The 23863-nt window shown below is 35.0% G+C and overlaps 3 protein-coding genes across 7 annotated transcripts; 2 read left to right on the top strand and 1 right to left on the bottom strand.

Annotated features, from left to right (window-relative positions):
- Window positions 1-1217: 1217 nt before the first annotated feature.
- Window positions 1218-11887, bottom strand: LOC132700644 (protein roadkill). 2 transcript variants are annotated; one of them, XM_060668109.1, is made up of 7 exons: window positions 11616-11887; window positions 5601-5754; window positions 5148-5269; window positions 4630-5087; window positions 1839-2017; window positions 1638-1780; window positions 1218-1362 (listed from the first exon to the last, which is right to left on the bottom strand). In XM_060668109.1, exons 2-7 carry the CDS (start codon window positions 5676-5678, stop codon window positions 1218-1220), a joined length of 1125 nt encoding a protein of 374 aa, XP_060524092.1. In that variant the 5' UTR covers window positions 5679-5754; window positions 11616-11887. The 2 variants fall into 2 exon arrangements, with proteins under 2 accessions (XP_060524092.1, XP_060524091.1); XM_060668108.1 differs by lacking the exon at window positions 11616-11887 and adding an exon at window positions 7494-7807.
- Window positions 11888-12190: 303 nt separating this feature from the next.
- Window positions 12191-13956, top strand: LOC132700524 (peptidyl-prolyl cis-trans isomerase E). Its single transcript, XM_060667898.1, has one exon. The coding sequence runs from the start codon at window positions 12340-12342 to the stop codon at window positions 13240-13242; it is 903 nt and encodes a 300-aa protein (XP_060523881.1). The 5' UTR covers window positions 12191-12339; the 3' UTR covers window positions 13243-13956.
- Window positions 13957-14079: 123 nt separating this feature from the next.
- LOC132700523 (cytosolic purine 5'-nucleotidase) lies at window positions 14080-22337 on the top strand. 4 transcript variants are annotated; one of them, XM_060667895.1, is made up of 11 exons: window positions 14746-14993; window positions 18332-18405; window positions 18464-18581; window positions 18641-18736; window positions 18803-19007; window positions 19065-19283; window positions 20601-20998; window positions 21065-21212; window positions 21602-21775; window positions 21831-21976; window positions 22079-22337. In XM_060667895.1, the coding sequence occupies exons 1-10, from the start codon at window positions 14848-14850 to the stop codon at window positions 21969-21971; spliced, it is 1719 nt and encodes a 572-aa protein (XP_060523878.1). In that variant the 5' UTR covers window positions 14746-14847; the 3' UTR covers window positions 21972-21976; window positions 22079-22337. The 4 variants fall into 4 exon arrangements, with proteins under 4 accessions (XP_060523879.1, XP_060523878.1, XP_060523877.1 ...); XM_060667896.1 differs by lacking the exon at window positions 14746-14993 and adding an exon at window positions 14080-14433 and having other exon boundaries at window positions 21831-22333; XM_060667894.1 differs by having other exon boundaries at window positions 14748-14993; window positions 21831-22336.
- The last annotated feature ends 1526 nt before the right edge of the window (window positions 22338-23863 follow it).

Raw genomic sequence — 23863 nt, 5'->3', positions numbered from 1 at the left:
TATAATTTTTATTTATGAACAAACACAAGACTTCGATCATAACATCAGCTACTCTTTGCAGTATGGCGCATCAGACTTTGAACTGATCAGCATAAAAAAAATCAAACAACATAATTTAGGAGTGACTTATGGTAAGCAGAAAAGGACCTGTGCTAGTAAAAATGCAGCAGATACTTGTTCAGTTTCATAAGTGAAATTAGAACTCGTGGATCATGTTCAAGTTGAAAGCAATTGCAACCCAAGTGTGACAAAGTCCAGGGATGAAAGGATGGAAGAATATTTACGTGATTTATTGCTATAGTATATTAAAAATGCAAAGGCTTTAACGATAATTTCTATTTGTCAACAATCAGAAGACTTCGATCATAACATCAGCTACTCTTCACGGTCTGGCACATCAGACTCCTAACTGATCAGCATTAAAAAAAAACTAAACATAATTTAGGAGTGACTTTTAGCAAGCAGAAAAGGATCTGTGCTAGTAAAAATGCAGCAGATACTTCTTCAATTTCACAAGTGGAATCAGAGCTTATGGATAATGTTCAAATTGAAAGCAATTGTAGCCCAAGTGTGGCTGGCTGATAAAAGCTGGACAGACCACAAGCCAATAGAGGCAAAATCCAGGGATGAAAAGATGGAGGAATATTTACAAGATTTATTGCTGTAATAAATATAAAAAAAACAAAGTCTCATTACAATTTTTATTTATGAACAAACTGAAGACTGCGATCATAACATCAGCTACTCTTCGCGGTCTGGCGCATCAGACTCTGAATTGATCAGCATCAAAAAAATTAAACTAAACATAATTTAGGAGCGACTTATAATTAATTACATTTACAAGGGTACCAAAAACGTTTACAATTTTATACATTTTTATTTCTTACAGTTCGGAAAGAAACCCAAAAAATCACTTGCCACGTTTTCGACTCTCTCGATTGGTTTAACAAATAGTGAGGTAGCTTTGTTGATTACTTTTTCAATTTTGCTCTAGTCGTCACGTTTTTTTTTTTTTTTTTGCATCTCCTACACTCTTTTTCAACCATCTCACAGCACTGAAGACGAACGAAGTTTTAACAAATAAAACGTACGAAAATGTTATTTTTTGTTTTTGTACACACTGTTTACGCTACGCTTTAACGTTCACATCGGGGTGTCTCTTTCTAACTTGAACACATTTAAGAACAGTCATTGAACAGTATCGAGCCTTACAAGTTTCAGCTTTGTTTGACCCGCTTCCGAGGGGGCCCTATCGGTGGTATTTGTTGGGTCGCTAGCGCCCTAAAAGCCTCTGCTATCAAGTGGGGATGCGTCTGGATCATGGACTTCCAACCGGGCGTGTCCATTACATCGGTTGCATGTCTGTGGTAAATAAAAAGCATGTCAGGGGGAAGCATAGAATCACTGAAAAAAATTTTAATTAACAAATTTAAGAAGTCTTGATAGACAGCAAATTACTTATTTTGACGATAATTACTGTTAAAATAATAAAGATTATCACCCAGATCTACCCAAATCTTATAATAATAAAGACCCTTTAATTTGACTCAATCAAGTTTTGCCACCTAAACAAACGTTTGTACAGGGCAGTTCCTCAAATTCACAGCAGTTCAGGTTAATATGAACTAGTTACTCACGTATTTATAAAGTCTATGGCCTGCGCCTTCAGCTGGTCTGCACTGTGCAAGTCGGCTAGAATTAATATCTCTGCTGCATTCTCTATTGACAAATTAGTACACAAAGCTTCCTCGCACATGACCTTTAACCTTTCAAGGGCATACTGAAACATAGTCCATTTATTAGAATCCTTCGACCCGTCCCCCTATATCAAATCGAACCTTATCGGCTGCCGCCAGAAGATCGTCCGCCATTTTCTCGAGATTCGAAGCTTTTCCGGTGTATATAAACCTAAGCATCTCCCTTAACACTTCGTGATCAACGTCAGTTATGTCCACTCTGTTATGCTTGCGCTCTTCCATTTCATGTTCAAACATCGCTTGAAATACTGGACTTCGGGCTGCCAAAATTTATTTTGTTGAAATTCTTTTTCACAACTTAAGCAGGTGACTACCGACCATTGTCACCACTCCATTTTTTCCAGTTTATAAAACAAAAATTTGAATATTTTGGCATAGATTACTCCTCAACATCACTTTTAATTTAACCGGTGAAACTAGCAAATTTTGATTGTAAATAGCCACTCTGTATATTATTTCAGCCAGTGGTATCACCTCTCCTCTATTTGGAGATCGGTTGACATTTGTCTTCTAAATACTAGCCTAATAGCTTGTATTTCATAGTGAAATTCACAGGTCTACAAAATTAAACTTTTTGACAGATGTTATTGTTTTGAAAACATGTTATATAATTTTGGTCAGTTGATTTCAAAAATTCTATGCATTTATTTGGATCACGTAAGGTTTTTTTACAAATATTAAAGCAAAAAAACTATATTTCCAAAATATTTAATTTTTTTATTCAGTAAAAAAGTATAATACTAGTTAAAAAAAAGTGAACAAAAAGAACTTTACTCAGACTTCTTTGAGTGAAATCTTCGTCTTCTTGGCAGAACGCTGCGTTGTCCGGACATTCGGCTGTACGTTTTTAAAGGCATCCCGTTTTAACATCCAGCAGTGGTCCACCATCATCATAATGTTCCATCTGCAATGGTATTGCCGTTCCATTTCCTTAATGTCCTGGTAAAACCTCTCTTCCTGGTCTTTGCTAACAGCTCCAAGATTTTCAGGAAAATATTTTAAGTGTTAAAACTTATATTACAACCTAGATGATGAAAGTGTAACATATTTTGAACAATACTTCCGTAGTTTTAGTCCTTAGAGTTCCCAAGAAACTTATCATTTAGGCGTTTTTCTCGACATTGGTCATTGCGTTTTGAACATCCTTGTCTTTGCATAATGTTCTCATCTGCGGCCTAACAAAAATACCTTCTTTGGCATCAGATGTGGCTGGAAAATTCTTGCACAAATATTTGAAGCACTGTCCATTTTTGTCTAGGGCTTTAACAAACTACATCATCAAGCCAAGTTTGATATGAAGAGGAGGCAGTAAAACTTCCAATGTCTACCTCTTGCCCGACTATCCCACTTAGAAATAAAGCATGTTGTATAACCCCCCTGTTGTCCTAGGAGCATGCACAGCATAAAGTATCCAATGATCTTAGTAGTTTATTTTCTTCAAAAGAGTCCTAAATTTTCATACGTTTTTGTTTTAAATGAACCGAATGTGCAACGGGAACCGAGGCCAGTTTCTTACCGTTGTGCAATAAAACGCCTTTTAAACTACGCTTACTTGAGTCAATAAACAGGCGCCACTCTTCTTTTATATAGGGTACATTTCCTAATTTTGAAACTAAGTCAGGAATATTGTTGCAATACACTGGCGGTAATTCCTGAGGAAAATATTGACATTACTCTTTTTCGCGATCACGGTAAAAGCTTCGTGTGGTGCCAAGTGCCAGTAAATGCTTGTCACAAAGTCTTTACGCTAACAATTCGGTTGCATCCTCTGGGAGGTGCATATCTCTAGCTAAATCACTTAATTCTTTCTGGCCAAACACTTCGGGCTTTCTGAAATCTAGGTTGGAATTAAATTCCTCTGATTCTGACCATATGACGTTTTCTAGTTTCAGACTACTCAAGATTGGGATATACACTTTATTTCCTTAACCATTACACGAACAAAAATACCAATCATCACTGTGATTCCCTAGGCTCTCGCCATACTGTGGAACACCAGAGACATTTCTTCCTACTTTTTGCCAGTTTCTTAATGCTTCAACGCAAACGGAATAAACAGTATGAGTATATGTTCTAGAACTCTAGAAATAAGCAACAACAAAGAGAACAGCTACGAACACAGTACCACGACGACTAATACAAAAATGGCTCATAAGCAGTTTACAACGCTGTATTGACGCTTCTGCGCCAACTCTATTGCTTCAGAGAGAAATCTAATATTATCCAGCGTTGTCAGATCACAAACATATGTCATAGGTATGTATATTAATAAAGTAACATTTTTAAGATATGGGGCGCTACAAAAAAAATGACGTGATGGAGCAAAAACATGGAGTGTTTTGGAAAAGGGGCCCCCAAAAATATACAAATAAACAAACAGCTTTCAAACACCAAAATCACTGTAGACCTGTGTTATCAGAATATGTATATATATATATATATATATATATATATATATATATATATATATATATATATATATATATATATATATATATATAATACTTTATACTATACTGCACACTGGTCTCTGGTAGTATATTGATATAGCATGTAGATTAATGTAACTATGAACTTTGTTTCAACTAATTGAACGAATAAAATTAAGTGGTACAGCTGATTAAAGAGCTGCGCTGAATATCGTCCATCATGCTTATGGACATTACTCATCTTTTTAAAATAATAGGGTATATTTTTTTAAATGAGGCAATTGTTATGTATAACAAGCCGATAATTGTGATACATTCTAAATGGTGATTCCTTTAATTATTAAAAATATTAAACATTTTATTTCAAAAACTGAAAAAAATGAAGAATTTTTGCGTAACAATCCGAAATGGTAATTAAGCAAACAAAATAAATTTATTATTACCTGCTAGTATTGCTTTGTGGGCTTGGAACTCTCGACCAGCTACTGACAAGGTAACGTCGCTGAATTTCTGATTCTCAAATAGCAACCCGAGGTCGTCAGAAAGACGACACTCGGGAACTTTGAACTGTACTGTATTTGACTGTCCCGATATATTCACACTGTCGGCGACCACACTAACCTCACAAAAAATGGTCAACTTATCGTCCGGCAGCAAACCATTGGCTTCATCCAATAAAAAATCCCGTCGAATGAACTTCTTAAAGCCCCAATCCTTGCCTTGGACGAAACGATAAGCCCTCTGACTTTCCATCGCTTTGGTCTCTTCACGTTTCGCATTCAGTATACTAAATTTGAACTTCGCTCTTACTTCGCTTTTATTACATGACACTAGAAGAAGGTACAGTGACAAGTAGTCTTTGCTTTCCTCGTCCAAGCCTTTCGGGTTTACCCTTAAACACCTAAATATAGATTTAAATTACAAATTTCAATAAACGAAATGGAATGTGTAATGCTTTTACCATTTTAGTTTATCATTCGCGCCGGCGGAAAATGTTGATGACTTAAGAACCTCTCCCATTTCTTCCCGGCAAAAGCTGAAGTTGTTGATGGTCCACATGTAACTGAACTTTACTACTTTCACCTGCAGGCAATTTTTTAAGATAAAGTTGGTTTAGAACGTTGGACAGCTTACACATGCACAGGGCATAATTTAAGCACTTTCTGACAAAAATTGACAATAAAATTGAAGCAATCTATTTAATTTCTGCATAAAATTGACATTTTTGCTGATCAATGCAACTCGGAATTTAACAAAAAAAACTTCTTCAATTAAACTCTCGCAAAAACTATATTAAAATTGTGGGTTCTAGCTCTGAAATGTTTAGAGCTTTCCTTAAATTAGGTAATAAAAACATTTTCAATCCCATGTTTGTTTTAGTATCGTTTAGTGTGTTTTATCGGCGTCTACCGACCTGAGTGTAACACCAATTTTCGGCTACTGGTGTGTTAACTTCCTGGGGCGGCGGGCTGGGCACGCGGCTCACAGCCATGGTGCTGGTGGGGTGCAGATTGGAGGTAATCCGGGCGATTTGCCCGGCACTGGTACAGTCACTTACGCCTGATACCCTAAAACAAATTATATGTAATTGACATAGGTATGATAGATTATGGACTAAAAACGTGTCCAAATTTTTTTTTTAAGAAATTATATTGGTAATTACTACCATCAAACAAGAATAAACTCAAATACGGCGCAAACCATTTACATTGAGTGATTTGATCATTATAACAAACTAAATGATTTGGTAATAATTTTTTTTTCTTGCACTGCATGGATCAAAACCAATCTCTTTCTGTATCTTCAAAAGATGTGCTATTTTCGCAAATCATTAACAAGTTGTTATTAAAGAATGTCTAAAGGCGAATCAAAACAATCAACAATCAAAACGCCTGTCCTCGGTGTTATACATATTTTTATCTATGCTCTGCTTGACATCCTTTGGTACCTACCAAATACGTCTTCGAATCGGTCTTAGCATTATTAATTAAACTCATATAGCTATTAGATATTATAGTGGCTCTACTACGCTTAATATAGGCAGCATTGATATTTTTTGCACTTTGCACTGTTTTCTTCTAAACCACTTCCACACACTTGTCTAACTTGTGTAATCTAGTCTTTAACCAATCATCCTACCGCATTCAACAACCAATGTGGCCGCTGACAGATCGTCAACAAGTTTGGATGAGATATTTTCAAGGCAGTATTTTCTTAAAATATGTTAAGATCACTTTAAATCTTCAGGCAAAAAGGAATAATAATAATAATAATAAATAAAATAATAATAGAAATAAAATAGCGCAAAGTGCAAGTTAGTGCGTGATATATAGAGGCACGCGCGGAGGATCATTTCCATCTCTACGAAAATATCACAGTCATCTAATGGTGTACGTGATCGCGTAGAACTCCGTAGCTTCATTCGAATCATTTTTGCTTAAACTTCATCTTTCGCAACTTGTAAATAATAGTCACGTGTCATCAAACCAACGGTAAATCGAAAAAATATCGTTGGTTGACCTTTTGTGTAAAGACATCACGTGGGTTGGCTGCAAAGGCCTAAAAATATTTCGCCGTCGTCTAGTAACATTCACGTTCTCGCAAAGCGCTTTTGTGCAAAAGCGTTACGCTAACATAACTATAAAACTGCCGGCCACACGTGAGCTTTGGCTTTCACCCGATCTCGCATTTTTATTATGCAAGTTTTTTTTTTGTATACTCTCATTTCTTCTTGCTCGACTCGCACAAAATACAGCGCCGTCGCAATATCAAGCGCCAAAATTATCTTAATTATTTATTTGCATTGGCAGTGTAGAAAAGTTCGCGAACGACCTTCGCAAATTTTTTCGAATAACAATTCCGACGTTATTATCATCTATTTAACGTCGTATTTTTGTTATGGATAATAACTGACATTACGCTTTAACAACGGAATTAGGTGCACAGGATTGATTGGTTTGCACTTCGTAAATTGTTAATTTCTGTCAATCTGTCAAACCATGCAACGTGTTCTTGATAAAAAAAAAACTGTAACATTTGGTTCTGAAACAAAATAATTAAAAATGTCAGCGGAATTGCGTGGACACTTAATTATTAAGTAAATAACAATTTGGGCATTTTTTCAAAAACTGTAACACTTACACCCGCAACAACGCTCCCAATGCACTCGCCGCCGAGATCTTATTCAAAAGTGAGAGGCAGAACGAAATTTGGGTTAGAGAAAATTAAATCTATCGCAACCGCGATCCCGATTTCTCGGTTCCGCCATACCTAAAGGTGATCGAGTCGACTGCTTCGTACTACTCACCTAGGTAGAGCCATATCGGAGCAAACAATGGTCTGCCCACTGTAACGCACATTTATGTAAGCATACAGAGCAAAACTATCTAGAGCCACAAGAAACTGGACAATAATGGTGGGTTTTGAAGGCGGGCATCTCGTCGGGAAACAACCGAATCGTGATTTTTCCAAAGATGGCCTTCGGTTCGGCCGTAGTATCACAGAAAAACTCCGCGCAGCGAACGAGCCAGCCAGCCAAGGGCAAACTGCATTCTACAACTCCGCAGTTCTCACGAAATTGACTGCACGGCGACTGATTTCTGCCGTCGAGTAACGTTGATACACTCCGTGTGCGATAGGGATCGCGCGCGGGGTTGCCGTAACCTGCTCCAGCTTTTTCCTTGCCTCGGTACTTTTTGAAATGAGAACTCTATGCAATGATTTTTGGGACAAAGGTCCGACTAATTTTTCATTAGTCAAATGCGCCAATCCCAATTTTTCAAATGGCGAAATTAATTTTTTTTTCTACTGCCGTCTGTACAATACCTAATTACCCACCGATCTAGTGTGCGGGAAGCGTCGCTTTACCACGTCAGTTTCGTTTCCCACGAATCCGAGCCACTTCGGACATTTCCAGGATTTTTCCGCACGGGTTTTGGAGCAATCGGATGTTTTTCGGAGATATTTCCCACGCTTTGAATTTTGGCGTTTGTCAATTCTTACAGTCATGCCAGTGAATGTATTCGTGTTTTGCGAAAATGTACCCAAAAAGCAACGGTCGTAGAAAAAGTATAGTATGCAACAATGCAACACGTTCGGTAAACTTTTTAACTCACTCGTTTATTAAACACTCGCTCCGCTCGTGTCAAATAAACTCGTGAGTCAAATGCCGTTTACCGCACTTGTTGCATAATATACTATTTCAGCATAGTATGATTTATTCAATGCACTGATATATTATTTAGCTAGTGACTTTTAGGCATAATTACAAACGAAAAATGATACACACAACAACACTAGTTGAGGTAACAAATACAATTACAAACATAATGCTATTGATTGCGGGCTCGCCATCAGGAAGTCTTCACCAGGAGCTGTTCTAGGGCAACCTTATAAAATGTGTTACATTTTCGATTTCACGAAATTTGCGTAAGGGCATCTTTCCCCCTCTATGCGGGCAGTAGGTGCATTCTATTCGGTGTTGACCAATTTTATGTTTTTGTGTTATACATGTTATTTGAGTATATCGCCATTAAACTTCGTGTATGGGTTTGGCTGCTGAGAATCTACCTATATACTCTCATAAGAGCGTTTTCCCGGAGTAATCTTGATTGTGTTATTGAGTTGTACATCCATTCTATTGACATAAGCACTGTTAAGCCAAACTATCGCTCACAATATTCAGCTGCAGAAAAAGTGCAGAGCTGGTGAACGTAAAATAGTGGCCAATGCTTCCTGTAGTTCCACAGATCTTTTCAATGATATTGCTTCTGGTTTATTAATTTATTTTCCGTTTTCGTTATGTGCTTTTCAAATGAAAGAACTCTATCAAGGGTCAAGCCTAGATATTTTGGTGTTTTGTTGGGTACATTTCCTCTTCTGAAGAAAATTAGTACCTGTCTTCGACAAAACAGATACCAAAGGCGCATCATCAGCAAGGCAATCAATAGATAACAACAGCCGCAGCAGAGAGTGCAGGACGAGACCCAACAAAGATCGATCACTGTCCTGCCATACATCAAGGGGGTTACTGACAAAATCCGCCGAATATTACGGAAACACGACATATCAACGGCATACAAACCTGATCATACCATCGGAGCAATACTAAGAAACCCAAAACAAAAAATTACTCTGGAAAACCAAGGAGTATACAGTGTAGCATGCGGATCGTGCAGCATGACGTATGTGAGACAGACCAACAGAAGGATCTCAGCCAGGCTCGAGGAACATCGTTTAACCATAAGAAACAAACAAACAACATCTGATTTGTTTCAGCACCAACATCAGACAGGCCATAAAATTGATTTCGGTACTTGCAAACAAATAGCTAATATTCCTGATTTTAGGACTAGGATTATACGAGAGGCCATCGAGATAGAAAAGTCCAGACACCTGAATACGAGAGACGACGCTCTGCATTTATCCAATACGTGGAGAACGATAATCAAACAGCAGAGCGATACATATATATATATATATATATATATATATATATATATATATATATATATATATATATATATATATATATATATATATATATATATATATATATATATATATATATATATATATATATATATATATATATATATATATATATATATATATATATATATATATATATATATATATATACATATATATATATATATATATATATATATATATATATATATATATATATATATATATATATATATATATATATATATATATATATATACATATATATATATATATATATATATATATATATATATATATATATATATATATATATATATATATATATATATATATATCGTACTTGCGATGTCCCCGTTGGCTGCTGCGTATCGCTCTGCTGTTTGATTATCGTTCTCCACGTATTGGATAAATGCAGAGCGTCGTCTCTCGTATTCAGGTGTCCGGACTTTATATATATATATATATATATATATATATATATATATATATATATATATATATATATATATATATATATATATATATATATATATATATATATGTATATATATATATATATATATATATATATATATATATATATATATATATATATATATATATATATATATATATATATATATATATATATATATATATATATATATATATATATATATATATATATATATATATATATATATAAATGTACTATCCGGACCACTGCGACAGGTACTTGTCAAAAAACGCCTGGCCTGGAAAGTTGCATAACAGCCTGTTGCAACAGGATAATGCAAGTCCGCATTCCGCAAGAAATACGAAGGATGTTTTGAATGATTTAGGGTGGGAATTGCTTTCGCACTCACTTAATTGGAGTGATTATTACTGTTACCATATTTGAAAAAAACCATTACGGGGTATTTGATTTGAAGGTTTAACTGATGTACACATACCATAAATACACTGAAATAGAAAAATTAGTTTATAGCTGGGATAAATGTAAAAACTACACTGTAATATTGACGAAACTTAACAAAAAAAACTTTGGAAACATCATCGTAAAATGGATTTTATACTATTTACTTATTAATTAAACGAGGTTACCTTCCTTTCCCTTACTTTCTCGAATACATTTCGTTCAAAAATGTCGAAAACGCGCTAACCCAAGCATCCGACGGAAAGTTTCCATGGGACAGGAATTACCGCACAAACCGGCAATATCGTCGAAAACAAACGTGAAAGCCCTACGATCGGCGCAGCTCGGTTAAAACGAGGTCCCTCTCTCTATCACCGTGTCTTTCGCTCAATAAAACGCTCCCCAGATTCTGATGTTTTCAAATTTGGATCACGTTATCGCCCAATTGTGCAGAATCTATTACTTCTTGTTATGCGAAAATTTGAAGCAGTAAATTACTGATAACGGCCAAAATTAACTAATATACAACACGAGATGGAACAAATAATTGGCCAATTTTTAATATAGAAGTTTATTCAAAAATTAAAAGATATATGTAATTAGCACAATGGAACTTATTGAAAATAATTTGTCAGAAATCCGAACTTTACTGCAATAAATAAACAAATGTATTTGACACTTTGTGCGGTTGGGACAATGCTTGACTTTAGTCATTGAGCAAAAACTGCTTTTTAACACCAACGGTTTGATCATTACCTTTAAATAAAGGAAAACCGATAGCGATACCGATATGCCTAAAGAAAAATATATTTACATAAGAATGAGAATCTCATGTAAAATCATTTTAGTATAATTCTTCTCATTTTTTTATAGATTCTTAGTAATGCCAAATACTAATATTTCAAACTTAGTTAAAGCAGTCTATATGTTGTCTTAGAAGTTTAGGACAATTTATCAGCACAAAGTCCTATGAAAACGTTGTATTTGGTCAACGCTGTAGAATATTAGCCAATTTAATCTTTATAACATATATTTGCTAAGGGAATAAATAATATGACTTACAGTGTGACTCAACCAAATTGGTATAGCAGCGTCAAGCAAGTCAAATCCGACGGTTCACTTCTGGCATTGGCATCATCCAAGTTTTTTCTAATCGCTCTGGATTTTACACACACGAACAAAATTTATCCGGAAATGTATCACTCACTCCACAGACATTACAAATGTGGCGCCACTAAGGTTGTTTTGTACAAGGGAACTTAAAAGGGTCGTAAAAGAATTAAAAACAATAAGAACATCAACAACTATATAAATCTTACATATGGTTTTAACCATTTTTTAGGAAATTGACAAGTCAATTGTCAAAGAATAATCAAGTTTTGATCTTTGCGTAACTAATGGAGAGTGATGATGATTTTGTCCTAAATTTATGAAGGAAGATTGGTTTTGACTCGTTCAAATAATTGTTAACTGAAAATGTTCCTAGGAAATTTTACATGTAATTTGCACTGACAGAGTGTATAGGTGGCTGCCACCCGCATTCAATAAAATTTATCTTTGTTAGTTAAGTCACGAAAGAAGAAAAAATTTCCTGGAAATATTGGGCCTATACAAGTAAAAGAAGAACAAGTTTTGCTTTTTGCAGCTTAACCCCGCTTATGTTTAAAAATTAAAAGTAAATATAATTGAGTTATGGTTTTAGTACGATTTGAGTAAAATTTATAGAATATTTAATAGGATGAGAAACTTTAGTCTTCTATAATACGTAGTAATCTATTCACGTCTGATGGCCACTGCACATAAGAGAACAATTTATGTGGGTGGCTTGGCTGAGGAAGTCGACGAGAAGATTCTAAAAGCAGCGTTTATCCCATTCGGGGACATAGTGGACATACAAATGCCTCTGGACTATGAATCTGAAAAGCACAGAGGATTTGCTTTTGTCGAGTTTGAAAGTGTTGAAGATGCTGCAGCAGCCATAGACAATATGAATGACTCTGAACTATTCGGTCGAACCATTAGGGTTAATATAGCCAAACCTCAGAAGATAAAAGAGGGTTCTACAAGGCCTGTATGGTCAGAAGATTCGTGGTTGCAAGAGCATGCTGGTGAGACAATCAAAACCAGCCAAGTTTCAGGATCAACAGAAACTACTGAAGTTACTAAGGAGTCCTCTGCCCCCATTCAGAAAGTGAAGAATCCTCAAGTTTATTTTGACATTCAAATAGGCAAAACTGAAATAGGTAGAATAACCATCATGCTTCGCGCTGATGTAGTACCACGTACAGCAGAAAATTTTCGCTGTCTGTGCACTCATGAAAAAGGTTATGGATTCCAAGGCAGTACTTTTCACCGAATAATTCCTGATTTTATGTGCCAAGGAGGGGATTTCACAAATCACACTGGTACTGGTGGTAAATCCATATATGGAAGGAAATTTGCAGATGAAAATTTTGAATTAAAACATGTAGGAGCTGGGACTTTATCGATGGCCAATTCAGGGCCTAATACAAATGGATCTCAGTTTTTTATTTGTACTTCAAAAACGGAATGGCTTGATGGCAAGCACGTCGTTTTCGGCCATGTTATAAGTGGAATGGATGTGGTGAAAAGGATGGAAAGGTGTGGTACAAAAAATGGAAAGCCAACAGAAAAGGTTATTATTTCTGCATGTGGTGAGATTCAGTAATAATACTTTGTGTTTACGCTAGTTCCAATTATAAAATGAATTGCGTAAACCAAATAAAAAATTTTCTTTGTTATTTCTATAATGGAACATTTCTTTTTGTAAACTTAGAAAATTCTTATAGACTTGTATAAATTAAATGTATAATCAAGAATTAATAGTTTCCTTGGGCTAGGGTTACAGTACAATCGATTTCGCGCGAAATTGCTATCAAACCTACACAAACAAATGCAGGTAGTTACCCTACATGCGAATTAGTAGCTCTAATCGCTGCTTTTCGCTAGAAGTTCAAACAGGTTTGTTTTTTTCGCGCGAATTGAATGCGTTCGCGCGAGCCTTGTTCAATCGTCTAAACAGTGATTATCAGAGATATTTTCGCTATGGCCAGTGAAAAATCCTCAAGCAAAAAACAAAAAACTCTGCGACCGAAATTCCGCAAAATGCGGAAATGATGTCCAAAAGTGGATACTTGCTTCAAAAAAAGAAAATCTATTTTTTTTTTTAAATAAACAAAAGTGGAAACAGGTATACAAAAAGATTATGACTACCATCCCGTGTCCTATGCTTCAATGAAACTGATAAAATCGCTTTAAACCGCGCTAATTTTAGAAACAAAAGAAATCATTGCTTGGTGGCGCGAGTACGCGCATATACGCGGGAATTGTGATTCGCACGAAACGCTTGCACTGTATCCGTAGCCTTAGGCCCATTTAAAAAAAAAAGACAGATAAACACTATGAATAATGCAGAGAAGAACTATGAGAGTTGCAGGAATCGGTTGCCCATTGAGTAACCAAACTGGAGATGATGCTGTCAAAATTTCGGTGATGTCAAAAAGTGAAAACAATATAAATAAAAGTTATGTCTATATGTGTTTAATTTTTTTACTTGATATATTAGTGATATATTTAAAAAGTATTTCGGTCGATTTTTGACAAATTCTTAAGGCCATGTTAACAGATTGCAGCTAGTTCGTCGCATCCAACGAAAAATTTCTTATCAACAGATAAAAATAAGGTATCGAGTTTCACAGCCTCGCTTCAGTATTTTTACTATTGCCAGATTAAGCGGGGTAGCGGCAAAGACTTTCGGCGTAACAGTTAGTTGTTTGTTAAGATTATTGCCTTCAGTTATGGCAGACAAAGAAGACGCTGCTCTGGGACGAAAGAAATATTACAGGCATGCAACTCAAAGGTACTGTTTATTTTCATAAGATTGATAAAATGTATTGTTTTGGTATATCAAGTACTAGATTGATATGTGCTTATTATCTCCAGTTCGGAAAATGCAACTGTTTAATTGTATTTTTTGTGTTACCATATTCTATATTTTGATGATTATGACAGATTTGTTTTAAAATTTTGACGTCAGCGTTATGGCAGTGATATTTGCTGTATTTATATTAGATTACTTCCACAGTCTTAATCCTTATTTATTGGCAAATCCGGGAGATAACAACTATTCTGCCAAATTGCACAATCTTGATGGGATACTGACCTTAGTGTTGTTTATCAAAGAGGTCATTATCTTGCATCACAATCCTGTGCGTAACAAAATTGTAATCAGTGTCAAAACATTCCTTTTACTAAAATCATTACAATCTTTAAAATGACGGAAAGTGTACAGTATAATGGTTTTTCCGAGTTTTTAAATCCCCTTGAGGAAATGCGTGGTCGAGCCTACAGCATGGCTGATATGGAGTATTTTTCTAGTGGAGATCCAGCTTCTCGAAAACGCGAAAGTGCGACGCATAGGTAAAATTATTTTTGATTTGCTTCAATTCACAGAGTTCAAACCCTTGTAAACCCTTTTAATAAACCAGAGATATATTTTTGATAAAATTTTATTTTACAAGGCCATAAAACATCAGATTCGCAAAGTATGTTTTTTTTGTTTAGGTAAAGTGTTGAAATAGGAGTCCATCCCAAAATCGCATTAAATTAATTTTTGCAGTTTTCGGTGTATACGACACGGGGCACGCTTTACGAAAATATTTTTACATGGCTCAAATTTATACAAGCAAATTAATTTTCTAATATTAGAAAACATTGGTCATCCGATGTATAAATGTATTCATACGCGCATTTTGAAATTTGCTACGGTAAATTCCAAAACTATATTTTGACGAAATAAATCCATACAACATACACGTATCGCGTAGTGATAAATCCAAAATTACATGAAGGTTTTGCGAAATATTGGCATGCCATTAGTTTGTGCCGTTCTTGTCACGTATGGCAGTGACGTCGAGTTTGATACATTTGCTAATAATTTCGGTGCTCGCAATGTATTATATGTTGCTAAAATGCCTTTAAATCCTTAAGTAGATAACTATTCTCGCGGCAGGATTTGGTAGAAGTACCCACACCGCGGCCACGGATCGGTACCCATTCATAACTCGACATTCATAGGCGTGTGCACGGTGCGTGTGTAAGGTGTATAAAAACGAACTGGTAGCACACAGACATACATACAGTGTTAGGCATTTGGCGTACTAAAGTTTGCGTTTACATTAGGAATTTGAAGGTTAAGTGGCGACGGATAAAATTTGAGGATGCGTTTTAGTAACAATCTTAATGGCTTCGATGCTAGGGATGTGCCCCTAAACGAGTGAGTTTTGTACCGCGGCGATTGTATTATCTTGTTGTCGTTTACTTAATGTACCCCTCTAATTAAAAATGATAAATAACTTAAACGGGAACGTAGTTAAAATATACCCAAGCAGTAAAATATATTACTTTTTGTTGAAATTTTGTATCCGTTATCTTTCTCAGTAGGATTTATCGACTTAATACTTATTATGGATGAATAAAAGTTTAATCGCATTGATCAAGTGGATGCCCGCGAAACAAAAGAGGGCGATCCATTTATTTTATTTTATTTTTTGAAATCCATTTTGGACGCTATTTAACCAGGTTCTGGAATATTTAAAAAGGGCAAAACCTGCTTCAAATCCAGCGATGTCAATTCATCCGAACCCAATGGCAACATTGAAATTTCAAATTGAACATATTGCCCACGGATATGCATATTAATGAAATAATACATAATCAGGATCTACACAAAATAACTGAATTTTCATACCCTACGGAAAAAAAATGTAATGTCTTTTTTCCTACGTTATAAGGATGCAAGGCTAAGGGTATAAAATAAAACGGACTGTTTTTGCAAAAATTTAACAAAAAATGTGTCTGCTTTCACACTCGTATTTTAAAATGAAATTGAGAATCCTAAGTTATAGAAAAATATATTTATTTTGTGTGTGCAGGGCGTACTGATAAATTGTAGTTTCTTATTATATCGACTGTTTTCTACAATTGCGATCCAGATGCATAGGCATTATGCACATCACTGTTTTCAAAAATTCCCAGATATTAACAAAAGTTGTTTAGAATTTTATGTAGAAGCTGAATCTGCATCAAAATTTAAGAAACGTTACGACTTGATATAGCCAGATAGATCTTTTAGATCTGGAAATAATATGATTCACCCTGTACTTAAGCGATGGCATTAAAGACAAATATTTAATACAGGAAATGATTAACATACAATTTTTTTTTCATATTTAAGGAATGAAAATAATTAATAATTATATAATAATGAACCCAATTTTCATTTATAATATCCACGTTTATTACGTTATTGATCAAGTAAGATATATCATGAAATGCTCCTGTATAATTTTTGACAGGTGTGCCAACGCTGTGGGCGCCAAATTCATTTACAAATATATGTTAATGCGTTAATTTAAATAGTTAAATCGCTACATCGCACCGGCTACAGATGGCCCAATTTTGAAATTTGGTTGTTGCCATAATTAACGGTGTTATGCACATAAATTAACTCACATAACTGTCTTCGTGGAAACGCCCACTGTACAGGGTGTTTCAAATTGGACTCCCACCGCATTGGGATCTCGGAAACGGTAAGAGACGAAGACACAAATTAATGAAAATTTGCATATCGCAGTGAAAGATCATCATTAGATCAAGGGCTCTAGTTGGGTTCAAGAAACTGGGATGTTTTTAATACTTTCACAAATAGGACTTTAAAATTTTTTATCTATAACTACTCAAGAATAGCGTCGTGCATTATCAGCTACTCATTTTTCACTGAAAAACATTGCATTATAGCACGCGGACGGCCAAAATTTTGTGTAAAACTGTCTTATGATAGTTTAATGACAATTATTGAGACACAGGAAAAAAAGACGCCCAACTGAAATAACAAACTTAACACGTACATTTGTAAGATCTATATTATTGTTTTACTTAATGCAAAAGTAAGCTGCAGTATTTGAATATATTTATTCACCAAATTTTCCACATTCTACAAGAAGGCTTAATAATCTACCTATCTATTTATCTAGAAATAATTTTGGTGCTAATTTAATTTTTTTGAAAGAAGTTAAAGCCAAACTGTTCCCTTACCATTTCCAAAAGCGAGAGTCAACCAGCAAACAAAAAACATAAATTTACCATTGTGCTGAACTTGATGGCGACATTTCCATTTCAAAAAATTTTAGTTTTGATAATGTGATTGTCACACAAAATATTGTTATTCTAATTATATATTCAACTACTGTTAATTTTTCGCCTATTCGTTAAGGCACACTTTGACTTAATTGCGATTAATTAAAAAATAATAACATATTTATAACAAATTTGAGAATGTTGAGTTGTCATATAAAAATATATGTAGGTATATGTATTGCATTCTTTCAACCTCTAAACATTTTGATGAAAAACGGTCTTTTGCTGAAAGGTAATTTTGTTAATAAAATCTAATGGTAATTATTGATTAATATTAAAGCCAAAATGATAAAAGATCATCGTTTATTAAAATTTAAATTGTCACTAATTTGTTAACGTTTCCTATCGGAACATTCGTTAGATCCTGTCGCAAGCAAATTTTAAAATATTTCCCCTACTCAAATCATTGTATACATACTTTAGTGAGCGGTAAGGTGGAAGTGCTTAATTTATAATAATCATGGGATACTTAGTCATATTTTTCTGGGGACACTGCCAATGTTATAGTACAGGTCGCGATGTACTTGTAAAGAATCATGCGGTATCTTTTGCGTTTGCAGAATATTCGTCAACCGGAGCCTTCACTTGGAAAATATCAAGTTCTATGGTTTCGATATGGATTATACCCTCGCAGGTAATTCGGCATTATTGCAAGTGACATGACATGTAAAATATGCGTTTTTTCCCTGTAGAATACAAATCTCCCCATTACGAAAAGCTTGGCTTCGATTTAGTAAAGAAACGCATGGTATCGATCGGCTACCCTCAAGAAATTTTAGAATTTGAATATGACCCATCTTTTCCGGTCAGGTAGGGAAATTTATAAAACGACTCGAGCGGTAGTTAATCTGTCCAATACTGAATTTCAGAGGTTTATGGTTCGATACACTCTATGGCAATCTTCTAAAAGTAGATGCCTACGGGAATATTCTAGTAGCCGTTCACGGATTCGAATTTCTCAAACAGTAAGCATTCTCTCTCTAATTATATCACTAGAACAGCGCGAGTATAAATTCTATGCCTCCTTTTAGCTCACGAATTTACGAATTATATCCGAACAAGTTCATAACGCTCGACGAGTCTAGGGTATACGTTCTTAACACATTGTTCAACTTGCCGGAAACTTATCTGTTGGCTTGCCTCATCGATTTCTTTACGAATTCGCCTGAATATTCAAAAACCGACACCGGTGTGAAATGTGGGGAGCTCCTCATGTCTTACCAGTCGATATTTCAGGTAAACTTCACGGTTTACCTGCGAACATGTAATATAAACCGCCAAATCGCATTTCAGGATGTCCGAAATGCAGTCGACTATGTGCACATAGGTGGAGATCTGAAGCAGTGCACCATTGAGAATCCGCAAAAGTATGTGAAAAAAGATGATCGCCTGCCGATGTTCTTGACGCGCCTGCGCGAAAGCGGTGCTAAGACGTTTCTGCTCACTAACAGCGATTACAACTTCACCGATAAAATTATGACATACCTTTTCGATTTTCCGCATGGGGCAAAGGTATGTACGAGGTGAGCGCCAAATTTCCTAGGCTTGAATTAAAAAAAATGTTTTTATTAGCGTTCAACAAAATATTCAATCGCTTTGAAAAAATTCATTTAGTTTCCTGAAAAATACGCTATATGTTGTGGTATGTGGGGAGTATGATCGATCTATGGGCACTAAATATCTTATGCCTAAAGGAGGCACGACAGTTAAACTGGCAGCCAACACGTGGCGATGGCGTGGATTTTCCATGAATTGGTTCAATCACATTGTACGTGGAAATGTCAAAGCTTTCAGTCTATTAGTCACTAAAAATGTGATTTACCTACTGAAACTGAAGTTAGAATGATCTTAACTGGTTATTCGTCACACTAAACAATGCAAAACCATTTTCAATAACTGCCCGCAAATGTTTAAGGCTTGTCGGGTGTTTCTAATATGTCTTTGATTGGAATGATCACTGGAATATAGCAACGGTAGGAAGAAGGGTAAAAGAAACATTACTTTCTATTTTGATCAGCTATTTATCCAGTAGGTTAACCTTAAACAGTTATTGGACATTACCAAACAATATATTGCAAACCGCTTTGCTCATGGTATTTTTACCAAAATAATGGTCCCATATTGTTCAACTATACCCTTGTGAGGGTATGATGATACATTTAGAAATCTGGGGACATCGTAATTACTGTTAGAAATTGGCAATCTGTTCATCTACAATGTACTCACCTATCTATGAAAAGCACACATATGAATATTAGCCTCCAAGAGGGTTTCATCAACTTTAGTTACTCCAAATGTTTCTCAGAAGGATTTGTTCATCTGTGGCTAGATTGTATAAACTTCTTAGTAATTCTATAGACTGTCAAGTCACTACAAGACAGAATCCGTTTTTTAATTCCACATTGTCCCAATGTGACGGTCAGATCACCAATATATCATATATATATATATATATATATATATATATATATATATATATATATATATATATATATATATATATATATATATATATATATATATATATATATAAAGGTGCTTGACAGAACCATTTCTTTTGTTGAAAAAACGTTATGCCCCTTCATTCTATATCGAAGAAGAGAACTTTTATGGCAATTTCTTGGTGTCGTTTGTTCAAAATGAATAAAAAATATTTGACTCTTTTTTTTCCACGGCCTACTAAGATACATGTTTAAAAGGCAAAGTTTCATCGTGATATTGGAATTCCGTTTTATGTCAAACTGGGAAATTTTGGCCGTTACCACGGAATTAAAACCCATTCTTGATCTGATCCCTCCGCGCTACATTGACCGTCAACGAACTTTCCAGCCCGACGAACCCCACAGAAACTGGAAGACTTATTTCGATATAGTAGTGGTAGATGCGAGGAAACCTCTGTTCTTCGGCGAAGGAACGATTTTGAGGCAGGTTGACACTAACACAGGCGGACTGAGGGTCGGTGTTCATACGGGCCCACTCCAAAAAGAACACGTTTATTCGGGAGGCTCATGCGATGTGTTCACCAAATTCATAGGAGCCAAAGGGAAGGATGTGCTGTACGTAGGGGATCATATTTTCGGCGATATATTAAAGAGTAAAAAGATTCGAGGGTGGAGAACGTTTCTGATCGTACCGGAGCTAGTCAGAGAGCTGCATGTGTGGACCGATAGGTGGCAGTTGTTCAATGAGTTGCAGGGTCTGGACGTTAAATTGGGCGAGATGTACAAGTAAGTGGGGTGCGCTTGTGTATACTATCGACAACATATTTTTTCCATGTTCTATTTTTTTTAAAGGAATCTGGACAGCAGCACAAAAGAGAAACCGGACATTTCAAAATTGAGAGCGGCTATCAGAGATGTGACCCATAAAATGGACATGTCATATGGTATGATGGGCAGTTTATTCAGGTCGGGATCTAGGCAAACCTTTTTTTCTTCTCAGGTAAATTTCATACTTTCAATTCGATTAATAATATTACTTTAATTTCTGTCATTATTTTTAAATAGATTCTTTTTTTATTGAATACTAAATTAAAACTCAAGACTTGCTTTCTTCTTGCTCTCTTAAAAAAGAAACGCTTTTACTTACAAAATTCATTAGGATAGGATATCTACATTATTGTGCTTTATTATGTCGTGCCTCATTCCTGCTGCGGAATACTTTAAATGCTTAGCGCAAAGAGCAAGGATCGTATTTAGTTTCAGTTTAATTCAATCCAATTTAATTGAAAACCCTAAAAACTGTTTGTTAAAATTAAAGTTTCCGCATGTTTTTCGCGACCATTTTTTTTTTTTTTGACCAGAGACATATCGGGAACTTTTTTCTTTTAGGTTGTAAGATACGCCGATTTATATGCGGCTACTCATCTCAATTTATTGTATTACCCGTTTTCGTACATGTTTCGGGCACCCGCCATGTTGCTGCCGCACGAATCGACTGTAGCGCATGAGCAGCACTTTGTGTCAGAGTATTCCAACGATGTTGAGGAACGAAAAAATCCAAGGGTACCAAAAATAAAAATCTATTTAGTCATTTGATTACCGATTTTCTTTTTCCAAGGCGGTGTTGGAGAGAGCCCAGAGTCAAGTGCCGCATGTGAGGCCCGAAACACCTCAAACTGTCACTCATACTCACGATGAAGATTTTAGCGACGACGACAGCGACGAAAAAAATTCGTCCAAGTCAGGCGATCGAGCTTAATTGAGGTTGTTGAGGTTTTTATTTGCTCAACCTAAAGCAATTTAGATTTCAAAGAATATAAAAAATTGTGATTGAAATTAACGATTTGAAATTAGTATTTATTTTAGCGTTTGCCGACTTTGCTGCGCGCTGAAGTTTCGTGTAGGAGCATTTTTTAACATCAGTCGTTTTAGTGTTGCGCCTCGGCAAGGCGAAAATTGTGATTTTTCAAGAAAATTATAGAATTAGTATTGGAGAATGTTTTAATATATTAACGGCATTTTATTTACTGTTGCATAGCACAATGTGTAATTTCTTTTTCAAATAAAAACAAAAATATATTCATTTGTCTCAAACACTGTAGACTAACATATCGGAAGCTGGCCTTTCAATGATAACTGCTTGTTGGGCGTATCTAATTTTCCAGGTGATGATGCTTAGAAACATAAAGCCAATTTAACTATAAAGATTATGAATCGAAAATCACTTTCTCCACTCTTTTGACAATAGAACAGTGTTTCCCAACCTTTTTTGTGCCATGGCCCCAGCGTAACATTTCTAAAATTTGTATGCCCCCTATATATAATTTTTAACATTAAAAAATTGATTTGTTCACTTAAGAAACATAGGTTTTAGGAAGATGTCACTATGAAATTGCATTAAAAAAAAACAGTAAATAATTTTTTAAAACATAATAAAAAAGTAAAATTCAAATTTAAAACAATTTTAATACAGATTTTCTATATTAATTTAGTGAGATCCTTGCGCTTTAAGCTTGCTGCACAGATATTTTATATTAGGTTCCAACTTAGTTAGCTTTAATCTCAAGTCTCCACGTTGTGTTACATCCAGGGGATTTCTTTTTTTTATTAGTAAATCATTTACAGCACTAAATCCACACTTGGCTAAATATGACCATGGAAAGGGTAGTAAAAATTGTCTTGCATTTTTGGATGCATTGGGGTATTTAAGGTTTCTTCACAAAGCCATTTTTTATATTTTTATTAAATAAAATTCTTACTGTCTCATAATTTTGCAATTTTGGGAGTTCTTCTTGACACTATATTTGATATATCAGAAAAATCCACTAATATTAGCCGCATCATCCATGTTGGGAAATCAATTTGTTTTAAATCAGAAAGTCAATGATTTACAATCAAATGAATATCGACACTACTGACAGTATCAAATAGTTCCATAAATCTTTTCATTCAACCAGTTTCCTTTAGATAGCCCTCTTACTTCCGTATGAAGTAAAAGTCTCACAGGTTTTAATTTTTCTCTTCACAAAATAACTTGAAAAGACTAGCTTTAATGGCATTAACACACTTTTATTACTGCATGTAGTACTTCATTTAGAACGGGAGAGATATTTTTGGCTACCAATTTTTCCCTATGAATAAGAATGCACAAGAATCATTTCTGAATTCCCAGCTTTCATCAATTTGAAGCAGACAGACATTTTCTAGCCCATCATATTAGGAGCGCCATCTGCAACACAAGATTTTTCATTGATATATCATTGATATCTAAGTAGTTTTTTAATTTATTATTTATATCTTTCGAGGTAGTCGTGCCTTATAACAACATTTCTTCACCAAAATGTCCTTCCTCAATATATAGTTATCAATATCGCCTCACTGCCTGTCAAAGTTGATTCATCCATTTGTGCTAAGAATTTTTTTGTTTTCAGCTTTTCAACAGGTTGTCTTTCAATATCTTCGATTGTTCCGTCTATTTTTCTGCTAACAGTATTCTTAGTGAGTGGCATAGCTTCTAAATCTTTGTCTTTCCAGAACCGTTTTAAGAAATGATGATATTGTTTTATCAAATTCCCTCTTTTTTCCAGTTTTGGCAATTAATAAATTTTATAGCTGGCCTCAGTATGACGATTATTGGTTGAATTACGAGCA

This window comes from Cylas formicarius, unplaced genomic scaffold (assembly GCF_029955315.1).
Source record: "Cylas formicarius isolate icCylForm1 unplaced genomic scaffold, icCylForm1.1 PGA_scaffold_4__25_contigs__length_36172078, whole genome shotgun sequence".
NCBI classification, from domain to species: Eukaryota; Metazoa; Arthropoda; class Insecta; order Coleoptera; family Brentidae; genus Cylas; species Cylas formicarius.
Note: the sequence above shows the minus strand (reverse complement) of the source record. Positions and strands in the feature narration are given on the sequence as shown.